This window comes from Haliotis rubra, unplaced genomic scaffold (assembly GCF_003918875.1).
Source record: "Haliotis rubra isolate DU_JTF1 unplaced genomic scaffold, ASM391887v1 Scf307, whole genome shotgun sequence".
NCBI classification, from domain to species: Eukaryota; Metazoa; Mollusca; class Gastropoda; order Lepetellida; family Haliotidae; genus Haliotis; species Haliotis rubra.
In genome coordinates, this window is record NW_025766977.1 from 939,238 (window position 1) to 954,702 (window position 15,465).

The 15,465-nt window shown below is 40.3% G+C and overlaps 1 protein-coding gene across 1 annotated transcript in view; it reads left to right on the forward strand.

The window, feature by feature from the left end:
- Positions 1 to 387: 387 nt before the first annotated feature.
- Positions 388 to 15,465, forward strand: part of LOC124282942 (E3 ubiquitin-protein ligase TRIM56-like) — a 36,514-nt gene continuing 21,436 nt past the window's right edge. The window contains exons 1-2 of the mRNA XM_046718994.1: positions 388 to 459; positions 3,664 to 3,955. Of these exons, the coding sequence (XP_046574950.1) occupies positions 3,664 to 3,955 (292 nt within the window). The 5' untranslated portion in view covers positions 388 to 459. The remainder of the gene's footprint in view (positions 460 to 3,663; positions 3,956 to 15,465) is intronic.

A 15,465-nucleotide genomic window follows, 5' to 3' on the forward strand; every position in this document is an offset into this window, starting at 1 on the left:
AGACACAGACACAGATATCAGGTACTAGAAACAGATCACCCCTGAAGACACCAGAAATGGGCTCCACACATTTTATCTACGTGGGGCTTCGAACCCGACCTCGGGCGTGACGGGCCAGACCTTAACCACTATGCTTATCCTTCCCCCTCCACGGCCTCTATGTCCTACGGTATTCGCGAAACATTCAGGTGTGAAGCTTAAAGAAAGGTTTGAAATCAGGTTACATACTCCTGTATTCGAATGAAACGATGCGCAAAATGAAAGCAACGACAAAGCGATGTGTGCAATATCGTGTTATTCCCGTAACAGCTCCGACCCTTGCCGCCTACATGCTTTCCCTTAAGCAAATATATTCGCAGCCTTGAGCTCAATAACGGGTGGTTGGCGTGCTCGGTGATAACCCGTCGCTAACCAGTCCAATGTCACTCTACACCGACTCGGTGGAACGAGGAAGTTAAGGTAAGTGGGCGTGCTGGCGATAGTTGCCAGATTTCATGTTTCATTTCAATTCTAACAATGTTAAGATAGAGAGACGTCAGTACGCCGTGATTGAACGACCAGGTGTGAAATAATACGGTGGTAATAGTCTAAAATTTCAGCCATGGTGTTGTTTTCCCTGTGTATGACCTTCCCACTGAGGGAACCGACTACCCTCATCTCAAACAAGTTGGTGTGTAGACTTACCGATACACTGGCGTCAGCTAATTTCTATGTCTATCATATGTACGTATAACACAGTTTTGAGACAGTATGGGTGTATAGTGTCAAGTGTAATTGCATTTGTTGGGGGGAAACCTCCTACAGCTTGCTTTCGTTTTGGAGATGAGTTTTGCAATCTTTGTCAGTACATCATATACGCGACAATAAACGTAAATGCACCAATTGGAATAATACTAATATGAAAAGCCTTTACAGGGGGACAAGACCAAACTAAAATATTATAGAATCTGAACGTAATAAAGTTTACATGTTGTATAGGGGTGACACCATACTTGGGTTGTTAGGTGACGTCATGGAAAACCCATTCTTATCAGTATGCACGTGATTCTCTATATCAATTTATCAATGGTTATTTACACAATATTGACAAGAGTGATTAATTTTGTCTTCTTTATCAATAGTAATAGATAAGACGATACGGGAATGTGAGAACAAGTGACAACATACAAATGAATCATTATTATTATAGGATATTTATATAGCACACATATCCACGCAACTAGTAAATGCACAAGGCGCTGGAGTGTTCCCTTGATCAACGGATGTCTTTTTTCTGGCATTGTTTTAACCAACTCAACTCCCCGGGGAGTATTCAACTCATGCAGCCTGTTACCTCACAGGGTACTGTCGCGTTTGGGTGTTAGTAAACCCTACCCCAGTTACCTATTGATTATGGTCGTTCCACATTGTCAGGGGAGATTTAAGCTCCAGCTCTGCACTCGCTTGGTCCATGGGGAATGCTCAGCCAAGGAGTGAGGGGTCGGACGACCGTGACTCCTAACTAACTACATCACATTCATGTACTGGCTTACATACATTCAAGGATAAACGCAACACCAAGTTCTATACTCACATAGGTTTACTGTCTCTCAGTTCATATATCTCAGTACAACTCCAACACAAGACAGAGCAGGCTCGTATCCTACGGGGAACTTAGTAAAGTGGATTGGCTTCTGAAATGTTGAGCTAGTACTCTCCGCTCTCTCTCTGCGACCAAACATGTCTTTGTAAATGAGACGAGCCTGACCTTATCTTGATCACATATTTCAACATATTGTTTTGATTCGTTAATAACTGTATCTGTCCTTTCACTCATGTGTATTATAATTAGAGGGGTCTCGGACAGCACCGTTCAGTGACTCTCCCCTTTTCACTGATTTGCTACTTCCGTCTCCGCCCTTCAACTCATGTATTTCGTAACCTTCCTCTTACGACCTTGTCGTGTCCTTGCCTCAAGAAAGTTTTAGCCAAGTTCATATCTCAGTGTTTATCTTTCTCTTATTCCCGACTTTCTGTCTCTATTATGTGTTTAACCGTTCTTAGTCATGAGCCAAAGGTTATCAGTTCTGAGTCATATTGGTAATCGAAATACGGAATCTGCTGTAATTTTCATACTGCTTTAGGGATGCATTTTCACCTTATAACAGTACCCATTTCAAGCTGGGTGAACTGGGCCCCCAATTCATGTAGTCACAGTATTTTGTCCAATGATGCTGCACGTTACTATACCCGCAACTTGGTGTCTGTATGTGTTCGTGTGTCCACCATCTGGTCACCTGTCATCGGATGATATTTCTATATCAACATAAGAATGATGTAAATCACATGACGTATTACTATGACAACTTTTGTCTTTTTGTTCCCTCATAATGTCATGTGTTATGCAGTATAGTTTCTTTATCTTTAACCACATGGGAACAATGTGTGGAGTCCATTTCTGGCGTACCCCGCCCTGATATTGATGGAAAATTGCTAAAAGCGGCGTCAGAATACACTAAACTCAATCAATCAATCAATCAATCTTTACCTTTAACAGGAAATTGTTTAATCCAGTTTTACTTATTTAGTACAAAAAGAGGCGTAACTTTGTCAGTGACCACATCCTCCTCACACTGTTCATGAAATTCATGTCACTTGGAATTTGAGGATTACTTCTCACAAGTTACTTACTTACCAAGTTCTGACTGTTTTTGTCAGGTGTTGTTACAGAAACAAAGACACGCAAAAGTAAACATAAATCATCAAGTAAATTGATTGGCTGTTCAGACGTTAAAACAAACATAACTAGACACACTTGGTACAGCGAGGTCAGGGCCTCATCAACATTGGTTCCCCGTCAAAACCTAGCAGCCGGGAGATACGTATATACTCAGAGATAACTTTGAAGATGACTAAATACAGTTACTCAAACATTTCAACCTACATAGACTGGGTTGTCGTCTCAGTTACATTATTTTCATGTCGTCTTAGGTTAAACTTCTTTTCAATAAATGAATTGGTAGAGGATAACGATATGGTTGGATTATCCATTGATGAGGTCTTAGCAACCAGAGTATAGGTCACGTGAGAGGCTTATCTATTGATGACGTCACGTGTTGGCGATTAAATAATCATTAATCAAACTCATCATTTTAAATAGGCCATACATGCCAATATAGACATAACTTGGTAATCCGTGTGAGAAGTAATCAACTTACTCCAAGTTATTTCAAGAATTTCATGAACAATGTGATGGTGATGTGGTAACTGATAAAGCTGCCTGTCTTTTGTACTAAATCCGTAAAACTGGATTAAACTAGTTCTTGTATAGGTAAAGAACCCCTGGGGAGCAAGGGTAAAACCATATGTGTCACGTGTGCTTCACAAGATACTGACTGCAGGTGACCTTGTCCTTTGACGCTTGAGTTTTGCCCATATATCTTACAGTAAATATAAAAAAAATAAAATATGTATAATGTCTGATTCACTCAGTGATTATACATAACCGCTGAAGTTTTCAGGGATTATACATAATCACTGAGAAAAAGACTAAAATTTTAGACATTCATCTGCGACGCTTGTCATCTGTGGAAGCACTGGTATATTTACAAATTTGAAATGAACACTTGCTATCGTTTATATATTATCATTATCATGTATTACATCTGCATCTTCTGTTTGCAGATGGCGACGTCTCAGAAACTGCAGGAACATTTCCTCACATGCACCATATGTACAGAGGTGTTTGACAATCCGTGCACCCTTGTCTGTTATCACACATTCTGTCGGAAATGTGTCGTCAACTACACCAAAACCAAACCAGAAGCCATCAGTGCCAAGTCTCTGCTGTGTCCTTTCTGCAGCAAGATGACGAAAGTAACCTACCCTGAGAGACCAATAGATGAGTGGGCGGATGACGTGAAACCGAGCTTTGTCATCCAGGGACTGCTAGACTCATTTGGTCCCGGATGTAAAGGTAAGGATCAATGGTAAACTGGTACTGCAATGCACGATGGTCTATTGGATGTGTCTTGCACCACACTCAAAAGAAAGGAAGGATAGACACGTGTAAAATCTGTTAAATATTCGTCTGTGGTCGTCGTATAAAGTTTGTAGCCGTGCCATGTTCGACTCTTAACCTTTGCGAAGGCAACACACTCCCTTACTCAATGTAAAAATAACTGATCTAAATCTACATGTAATTGCAAATACATTCATTATTTACTGATGCAAATTTGAATTTGTACCACCACAATACTCATGAATGTAGTGGTCCTGCATAGCTGTTTTCTAAATATCTTGGTTGAAGTTAAAAGGTAGGGTATTTAGGGTTCAAGTGATACCTCATTTTTCATTATGTCAAACTAGTCATTCAAGTTCCCGAAATCTGAAGTCAGTCTTGCAGATATCTTTGTAATATATATCGTGTTGTGAGGTAGCTTACACTAAAATTGCAACAACAATTCATAAACCACAACAAATTGTGCAATTACGTACACAGATAGAGTGAGTGAGTTTAGTTTTATGCCGCCTTTGGCAATATTACAGCAATATCACGGCGGGGAAACCAGAAATAGGTGTCACTAATTGTGCCCATCCGGGAAATCGAACCCGGATTTTCGGCGTGACGATCGAACGCTTTGACTACAAGGCTGGCCTACCGCCCTTAAATAGCTAGACGTGAGAACAAACACGCGATGATACGATGCTGAATGCTTTTCATTCAACCTTGGTTTTTTTGTCCAGATATGAAGAACTGCACGTGCTGTCATCGCGAAGGGGAGACAACTCCAGCGACTGCGTGGTGCTCGGTATGCGATGACGCCCTGTGTGACGTATGTGCTAGGGTGCACAGTCGCATCTCATCCACTCGTCATCACCATACAATTGACCTGACTAGTGAGGCCATTATCCCCAGGAAACGAAACATCAAGTGTAAAGAACACAAGGATGAAAACATTAAATTCCTGTGCAAAGATTGCAAGAAAGTCACCTGTCACACCTGTTGTGTTATCTATCACAGGAAATGTGAGTCAGTTGTGAAACTGGAGTCGGAATTACCTGCATTAAAGTCCCAACTGTTGAATAAGAAGGAAACTATTTCGAAGAAGCAAATCCAAATGGAAGCAAAAGTTGATGCTGTTAAACTGAACGTCGATTCTGAAAAAGATCGATATGCAAGAATGGAACATCACATCAAGTTTTTTGGTACCAAAGCGAGAGAGAAAATAGCTCTCATGAAAAATATACTTCTAGATGAACTGAAAGAAGTTTCTGAAAAGCACATCGAACAACTGACAGCCGACCTAAAGTCGGTTGAAATATCAGTACACATGTACCGACAACAGACTGAGCTGATAGACCAGATTCTACAATCTGAGTGTGACATGGACGTGTATGAGATGTATCAGGGATGTGAGGCCGGTGATTTGGATGCTGTCGGAGACGAAGACGAGAAGAAGAGGGGTAGAATAGCCAGGATCATGTTCAGACAGAACGAAAACATGCTGAGTAGAGCTCTGGACGATCTACAGCTGGGTGAGATAGATGTCCAGTATGACGGTATGCTGAATTTGGAGACAACCCCTGTATCTCAAGACACCAGTAACATTCTGGACCTGATGGCTGCTCCTGTGTTACAGGGCATCATTAGCGTTAAGGTAGCTGGAGATGAGAATCATGTATACCCTGTTGACTGTTGTCTGAATGGTACAGACACAGTGGTTGTAACAGACTTCTACAACAAATGTGTGAAGTCCTTCTACACCAGGAACAAACAGCGACATCACCGCAAGCTCCCACTGGGAAGTGGACCGTGGGGTATAACAAGGCTGAAACACAACCAGGTGGCTGTCACTGTGCTGGATACCAAACAGATTGTAACAGTTGAAGTGAACCCTGACCTGGTGCTGCTGTCGACCATCACAACCAGCAAACAGTACTGGGGTATAACGTCTCTGACACCATCAACACTAGCAGCAGGTTCTGATAGATGTGTGGATATTCTGGACATGAGAGGAAACGTCCTGAAGTTAATTAAACCTATAGATAGTTGGAAGGATATCATACATTCTTCTGAGTTTCTTTATACAACAAGAACAGGAAACATCTTTGTGTCGGATGGCGGTTCGAGGCGTGTCCTGTGCCTGACAGCTGATGGGGACGTTGTGTTCACCTACCCTACACCAGGACACACAACACTGGGATATCCACGTGGTATCACAAGTATCAACACACTGTTGTTCGTCTTACTGAGTCAGGACAGTTTGTCAGAAACATACTCACTAAAGATGATGGTGTATTGTCCCCGCACGGAGTTTGTGTAGATGGACACGGCCGTGTTTATATTTGTAATTACATTTCAGGTAAAGTATTAAGTTTCAGTAACACAATTTAGACCTTTGATTCTTTCTCAAGTGATCATTGCATCTGTAAATTACAATTAGCTACATTTAAAACGACCTCCTGATCGCAGATTGACTGAGCTGGTGTTGACAAATCATCACATGTAAAATACTGTGTGTCTGAGTATATCTAATATATAGTGTGAATGAGTATTTCTGACTGTTTAGTGTGACTGAGTATATCTCATGTATAGCGTGACTAAGTATATCTAAAATACTGTGTGACTAAGTATATCTATCTAATATACTGTGTGTCTGAGTATATCTAATGTACAGTGTGACTGAGTATATCTAATATACTGTGTGTCTGAGTATATCTAGTATACTGTGTCTCTTAGTACATCTAATGTACAGTGCGACTGAATATATCTAATATACTGTGTGTCTGAGTATATCTAATGTTCAGTCTGACTGAGTGTATCTAATGTACTGTGTGTCTGAGTATACATTTACATTTCAGGTAAAGTATTCAGTTTCAGTAACACAGTTTAGACCTTTGATTCTTTCTCAAGTGATCATTGCATCTGTAAATTACAATTAACTACATTTACAACGACCTCCTGACCGCAGATTGACTGAGCTGGTGTTGACAAATCATCACATGTAAAATACTGTGTGTCTGAGTATATCTAATATATAGTGTGAATGAGTATTTCTGACTGTTTAGTGTGACTGAGTATATCTCATGTATAGCGTGACTAAGTATATCTAAAATACTGTGTGACTAAGTATATCTATCTAATATACTGTGTGTCTGAGTATATCTAATGTACAGTGTGACTGAGTATATCTAATATACTGTGTGTCTGAGTATATCTAGTATACTGTGTCTCTTAGTACATCTAATGTACAGTGTGACTGAATATATCTAATATACTGTGTGTCTGAGTATATCTCATGCATAGCGTGACTAAGTATATCTAATATACTGTGTGACTAGGTATATCTATCTAATATACTGTGTGCCTGAGTATTTCTAATCTACAGTATGACTGAGCATATCTAATGTACAGTGTGACTGAGCATATCTAATGTACAGTGTGACTGAGTATATCTAGTATACTGTATGTCTGAGTATATCCAATATACTGTGTGACTGAGTATATCTAATGTACAGTGTGACTGAGTATATCTAATGTACAGTGTGACTGAGTATATCTAATGAACAGTGTGACTGAGTATATCTAATATACTTTATCACTGAGTATATCTAATGTACAGTATGACTGAGTATATCTAATACACTGTATGGCTGAGTATATCTAATGTACAGTGTGACTGAGCATATCTAATATACTGTGTCTGAGCATATCTAATGTACTGTGTGACTGAGTATATCTAGTATACTAAGTGTCTGAGTATATCTAATGTACAGTGTGACTGAGTATATCCAATATACTGTGTGACTGAGTATATCTAATGTACAGTGTGACTGAGTATATCTAATGTACAGTGTGACTGAGTATATCTAATGAACAGTGTGACTGAGTATATCTAATATACTTTATCACTGAGTATATCTAATGTACAGTATGACTGAGTATATCTAATACACTGTATGGCTGAGTATATCTAATGTACAGTGTGACTGAGCATATCTAATATACTGTGTCTGAGCATATCTAATGTACTGTGTGACTGAGTATATCTAGTATACTAAGTGTCTGAGTATATCTAATGTACAGTGTGACTGAGTATATCTAATGTACTGTGTGACTGAGGAGTCTATCCTAAAACTGAGAATATATAATATACTTTGAGACTGGGGAAAACTGATATTAAGTGCCAGTTAGTATCACGTGAATACCCATTGAACTTGTAACGTATACAATTCAGAATACGTTTTATAGTGGTGTATTAGTATATGTAGCAGGACTGAATCAATGAAGGCACACTTACTGGTATCGGTGTGTGTCATCTTTAGCTTAAACTTAGAATGCAAAGCATAATGTGTACTTAGGGCTACTACACTGTTTGTGAAATTACTTAAATATCTAAATTAATCCATTTGTATATTAGGTTCATCAAGGTGGACTGATATTCTGTCATTGTGAACAGTTCCGCGTATGTGACATTTGCTTCAGTGCTAATCACCTTTACCTCAACTTGGAATTGATGTCAGATTCCAAGCCTGTTCTTTGTACCTTGAATTATTTTGCATCGTTATAGATATTCATATTTCGTGAATATAACTTTGATTAATGTATGTAAATGCAAACCTCCTCGCCATTTTGAGCAGCCCGGAGAAAATGTTTAATTCCACGTGGGTAGTACTAGTACTGCTTTCTCCAGCAGTAACAGAGACTTCTGTGTGTGTGAAGATGAATTTACAAGATTTGTGTTCCGTGTGATATGATTTACTACTTCTCGATCATAAGCTGCATCCAATTAGTAGATCAGCGCGTTTCCAATAACCGAGATCAAGAACTTCCTGTTAAACGACTATTCTCAATTGCCTGTCAAAGGCACTGCTCTGTTCCCAAAGTGTGTCTGCGAGTAGTTACACAGAAAAACTTTTTTCCATGTTTATAAGTGCAATCTAGCAGTGTTTTGTATCTATTATTGGGATCTGGAGCTGAAATTGTGTTTCGTTATCACCGTTTGCTGTTGGGTTAACGGGTGACAGGGTTATCAGGGTCACGTGTATCCCTGTGATCTTGGTATGGGAGTTCGTTGTGCAGAGCTGTGTTTATTAGGAGCCGTAAAACCCGGTTCGGTCTGGGTATCATCAAGATTCAAGATTCACTACCATACTAATCTTTGTATAGCGCCAATATCCAGCTCAGCTGCTCAAAGGTACTTTGTTTTTCCCTCTATCATTGGATGTCAATGTCAATGGCACATCGTATTTTTCAATCTCAACTCCCGGGGGGAACATACAACTTTTGCAGCCATTTAGGCGCAGTGTAGACATTACTTGACTATGATAAAGGGACAGTATGACTTAACCTCTATCCATCGACTATCCATGTTTAAGAGGCACAGTGTGGCGTTGTAATTGTGAAGTGAACATTACATTTAAGCTCTATCCACCGACTGTCCATGTGTCAGAGATGCTATGTGACTGGACCAGATAATCCAGTGATTGACTTTGTGACCATCGCTCCATACCGCTCCAGAACACCTGGTCCGTTAATCGCCTCTTCACAAATTATGTTGCTGGGTTGATGATCCAAGTCCCCATGGGTCCTTACAAATTGACTGCAGTTTAAAAGATATGTGAATGGCACCGTCGAAGGTATATTTTGACTGAGCAAATAAATGACGAAATTTACCAAACATATCCCTGGCCTTCTACTATTTGTCATCCACTGCCATACAGAAGGAACAGTTGTTGCATGTTGTTTCAATCATGATCAATACAGCTGTTTTCGGTATGCCTGAAAAGTATTTTCATGCGTTCAAAGCAGTTCAACCTTGATTTTACACCAGTCAATCACCCAACCAACCATTCAACCAATAATCACTTAGTCAACCATCCAACTAGTTAACCATTCAACCACCCACACACTGACTAAACCAACCACTCACTCAACCATCCAAGTACTCAACCACTCAACCACCCACACACTAACTCAACCAGCCAGGAACTCGGCCACCCAACAACTCAACCATATCAACCGCTCGGCCAGAGACAAGACTTCAAAACTTCCTTTCAAAAGTGATTTTCCTTGCCGCTAACTTTGCATAGATCTTGTCCAGGTCACATGTTGGGATTCAACAGTCAACTAAAATACTCACCGGAAAGAGAGTTAACATGGACACACAATCAAACCTAGGTTCTAGTTTCATTGAGCATGATCTTTATATCTGTCCAGTTGCCTGGTTTCCATTGAATGTTTCGTTAAGATGTGTCTCCTGCCCACAATTATGGAGACGTGTCCGTGAGACATCATTACATGTGTCCACAGTTCTATTGAAGAAAGCAGCTGATAAGACGAGTTGCTGCAGTCTTTAAAGAATAATGTAATTTGATTTTAGAATGTGTCGGAAAATAGGTCCATGGAATTAATTCTAAGAGAATGGTGATACAGTTCAGTGGGTAATGATGTATGGAAGGGACTTGGCCTGGACAGAATGTTGGGAGAGGCAAATAGCCAAGACATGAAAGGGGAAATGAACATTGATTACATGTAACATTGTGGATGTGTCAAGAATTGTAAACCTAACCCTCGACCAAGTGTATTGAATTCTGTGGAGATCTCTTCTTTGAGTGGCATTTCTGAAGGTGGGAACTACAATGTAGACACACGTTATGGATAACATCATCTTTCATTTGACTTCCAATACAGATTCTTTTACTGTTGTCTAGCAGTAATGTTTCACAAAGTAAAAATAATTTGTACAGAAACGTCGCACTCACGAAATAAAGAACTTGTTATCCATACAGTTTGTCAATATTTGTGAGGATCACAGTAAAAGGTGTGACCAAATCTTATTCCAAAGTATATTCTTAATGAAGGAACTGACAGACTGACTTATCGAGCAGTCGAAGGCACCACTTTTTGAAGTGAAGGATTATGTCATTTCACCTGTAAAGATCTGCTGTTTGTTGGTTCAAATTTGTTGTGCAAGGCAGATACTGAAATTACTGTCATAGTTGCCAATTACGCAATAAAAATTTCAGTTTGCCAACAGACAACCAGATCGTCAAAAGACTTGCAAAGACTCTCCACATGCAAACTTTGTTATTACTACCAGTAGTTTGGATTGGCCATGGGTGGACCAATTCGCTGAACAGAGTTACATCCCTTGGACATGCCAGAATTCTGCTGTGCCCAATTATGTGGTATCTCAGCTCCCATTCCCGTGCGTGTGGGTTCCACGCAGTCTATGACCTGTATCAGTGCAGATGTCAGCTAAAAATGCTTTCATCACGAGCTAGGTTTGAAGTTGTTTCGAACTGTAATGTTGTAGATCGTAGGCAACACGAAGCCACAGATTTATTATTCCATATGGGAAGGAGGACACAGGGTAGTACTTTTCCCATTCGTGACCAACTCGTGTTCCTACGAGACAAACCGAATAGCCTCTCGTGTCCTTCGGGAAGGATTTCACATTGGCGCATAAACATCAGAACTACTTTAAACAGGAACGATAACACTATTCCTGTTTCATTCCATTGGTACTTAATATCACCCAAGCACACACTGTATTGCTGTTTTTCTATTTGCATATTTACTTTAAAGAATTAAACCTCTTTGATACAACTAAAAGACGGAGAAAAACATATTTGTTAAAGACACATTATGACGTAATTATTACCAGCTGTTCACCTTATGTTTCTAGTTGTATTTCTAAATAGGGTTGAATAATCACAAATAATCACACAATCGTATAATTGTAAGAAAAGATTCAGAATACGTTTTATTTCCGTGACACCTCCGTCCCCTATCGCCAAGATGCCCTCTCCAAAGGAAAATATATTCACAACCCAGAGATCAATAACGGTTGGCTTCCTCAGCGATGAGAAGTTGCTGACCAGTAGCTATTCATCACGGGGTCCAGTCTCCCTCTACACCGCCTGGTTGGAGTGAGAGTGAGTGAGTTTAGTTTAGCCACACTCAGCAATATTCCAGCTATATGGCGGCGGTGTGTAAATAATCGAGTCTGGACCAGACAATCCAGTGATCAACAGCATGATCATCATTCTGCACAATTAAGAACCGATGACATGTGTCAACCAAGCCAGCTGGCGAGCCTGACAACCTGATCCCGTGTGTGGTAATCCAGCCACGGTGTTATGTTTCCTGTGTGTGGTAATTCAGACACGGTGTTATGTTTCCTGTGTGTGGTAATTCAGCCACTGTGTTATGTTTCCTGTGTGTGGTAATTCAGATATGGTGCTATGTTTCCTGTGTGTGGTAATTCAGATATGGTGCTATGTTTCTTGTGTGTGGTAATTCAGATATGGTGCTATGTTTCCTGTGTGTGGTAATTCAGCCATGGTGTTATGCTTCCTGTGGGTGGTAATCCAGCCATGGTACTATGTTTCCTGTGTGTGACCTTCCCCTTGCTGTGTTGACGTGTCGTCAACTACACCAAAACAAGACCGGAAGCTATCAGTGCCAAGTCTCTGCTGTGTCCTTTCTGCAACAAGACGACGAAGTGCACTCCCTTGAGAGACCAATAGATGAGTGGGCGGATGACGTGAAACCGAGCTTTGTCATCCGGGGGCTGCTGGACTCATTTGGGCCCAGATGTAAAGGTAAGGCTGAATGCTGAACCGGTACTGCAATGATGGGCTATTGGATGTGTCTTACATCACACTCATCAGAAACGAATCATAAACACGTGTAGTTACACCTACAATCTGTTAAAGGTTTGTTTATGGTCACTGAATAGTTTGTAGTTTGTAGTCGTACCAATACGGCATGTTGGCCTCTTACCCTTTGCAAAGGCAAGACTTCCCCCTTTTCCAATGTGTACTATGCCTTTTTATATTTGAATACACTCATTATTTATTGGTAAGTGTTTCAGTTTGTACCTGCACAATACTCATGAACGTGGGGACTCTAGTTCTTGAATTCTCGTTAAGTCCGTCTTGCAGATATGTTTGCATTTTATTCCATGTTGTAAAGTAGATTACACTTATATTAAGTAGTAACAACCGTTGACAAATCATGAAAATTATCAGTACATATATAGATAGAGTGGGAGAGTGTAGTTGCAATTATACACGGTCCAGACTTTCTTTGTACAACAAGAACAGGAAACATCCTGGTGTCAGATGACAGTTCCGGGCGTGTCCTGTGCCTGACAGCTGAAGGGGACGTTGTGTTCACCTACCCTACAACAGGACACACAACACTGAGAAGTCCTTGTGGTATCACAAGTACCAGCACAGGTGACATCCTGGTTACTGACTACGGTGAACATACTGTTGTTCATCGGAGCCAGGACAGTTTGTCAGAAACATACTCACTGAAGACGATGGCGTCTCGTACTCCCTCGGAGTTTGTGTAGATGGACGTGGTTGTGCGAATGTTTGTAATTTTATCTCAGTTGAAATCAAAGAAGTTACTTTGAGTAATACAGTATAGACCTTTGATTCAATATCAACTGGTCATTATGTCTGTAAATATTGCAATTAGCTACGTTTACAAGGACCCTCTGACTGCAGATTGACCGACCTGGTCGTTGACAAATCATTACATACAATATGCACTGTGACTCGGTATAACTATTACAGTTCTCCGTATGTGACATTTGCTTCAGTGCTAATTACCTTTACCTTGGAATATGACCTCAGTTCCAAGTTATTATAAGGTAAAGGTAATTAGCACTGAAGCAAATGTCACGTGTGCCTGGAATCTTTGTGCAACATTATAGATATTAATATTTCGTCAACATGTCTTGGATTCGTCTATTTAAATGCCACCTTTCTCGCCATTTGAGCACCTTTGAGAAAATATTTGAACTCCGTGTAAATGATACAGTAGCTGTTTTCCAGCTGAATTTATTAGTTATCCCATAATAAAGGTTCTGTGTTTTGTTTGATGATGATGTTACTACTGCTCGATCCTGAACTGCTTCCAAATGTTTCATCAATGTATTTCCAATAAACAAGGTCAAGTATGCCCTGTTTTATGACCATTCTAAATAACCTATGCCTAATAGAGCTCTGTTTCCCGAGTGTGTCTGAGAGCAGTAACAGATCACATGGCTATCAGGGTCAAGTGTGATCTTTGGTACCGGAATTCGCTGGGCAGTGCTGTGTCACAAATCTGTACCGTGTATTGGAATAAGGAGTTCCCTTTCATAAACGCGGAGGGTAGAACGTGTTCCTCAATTTCTGAAACTCTACAAACTTTACACACAGACATCTAATCCTCTCTACCAAAATTATAGTTTACATAGCTTGTATAGTTTACATATAGCTGCCCACTTTTAAACTGTAAATACGTTTGTACCACGCTTGTCATAAGAAGTGAGTAACAGGTTCGGGTAATGACGCATGGTTGCAGAACCTTTAAAGAAACGATTCATACAGTAAATGGTATCAGAAACAAACTGTTCATATGGACGCAACCAATGAAAAATATCAGAAACCGACTAACGTGGAATTCGTAAGTGCTGTGATACGTTTTTGAAAGTTTGGTCCAGTCGGTACATAGAAGTTGGCTTTTGATGACAAAGCAAAACGCAAACAGAAAATCGTGTATCCAACATGGTTGACAAATCATCTGGCCAAAGACCTAAATGTACCGTGATGTTTATTGAGGGTCTGACATATCTTGTTTAAAGGGTGACGAAAGGAAGTCCGATATCCCAAAACAGCAGCAAAATGAAACATATAGTATACTCAAAACTATTCGAGAGAAAGCCCCAAGACCCACAGGTCCACAAGAGCATCCTCACTTAAACGATTCGCGATTTATATCCCCCAAGTTTCCTATACTTGTGAAAGACATTTGCCGCCTTCTTCAGATACTGAGTGATCTTAATATAACAATTATCCTGATAATGTCTTCAAATTCCTAATGGCGAGTTCCGACTCGATGATAGGCGAAGTTTAAGCCATGTTTTATTGTAAATTTTGAAAGTGGTGTTTTCCTGATCCAGGATGATTTTATATTTAGTAGTAAATTACACCAACAGTTGATTTTGTCTTGTCGATAAACCAACACATTATAAAGTACACATACCTACATCACTGTCTGCTCGGAACGTGAGGATGATGCTTGACTCCCCAACTTTGACACTCTGGTTACAGGAAACATCTTGCACACTGCTGGTTCTTGCCAGAACGGGCTGCTGCAAGGCAACGACACAAGCTGCATCCACCTGACCTTGGATATTTTCATATTTAGTTACACTGAGACCTGGCATTTTCCTGTTTAAAAACCAACACATTGTAAGATAAACCTTCCCATACCATTGGTTGATGGGGACCTTCGCGGGGTGATTGACTTCTTCGCTGTGACAGTGAGGTTGCAGGGCGGGGTCATAATGAAGCCCAACTCCTTGCAGACTGCTGTCTCGGGTGACAACTGCCTACTCCAACACAACTACGCTAGCTGCATCCAGCGGACAGCTCAAACACATCCATATTAGCATGCTGATAATTTGATCGTTTGTT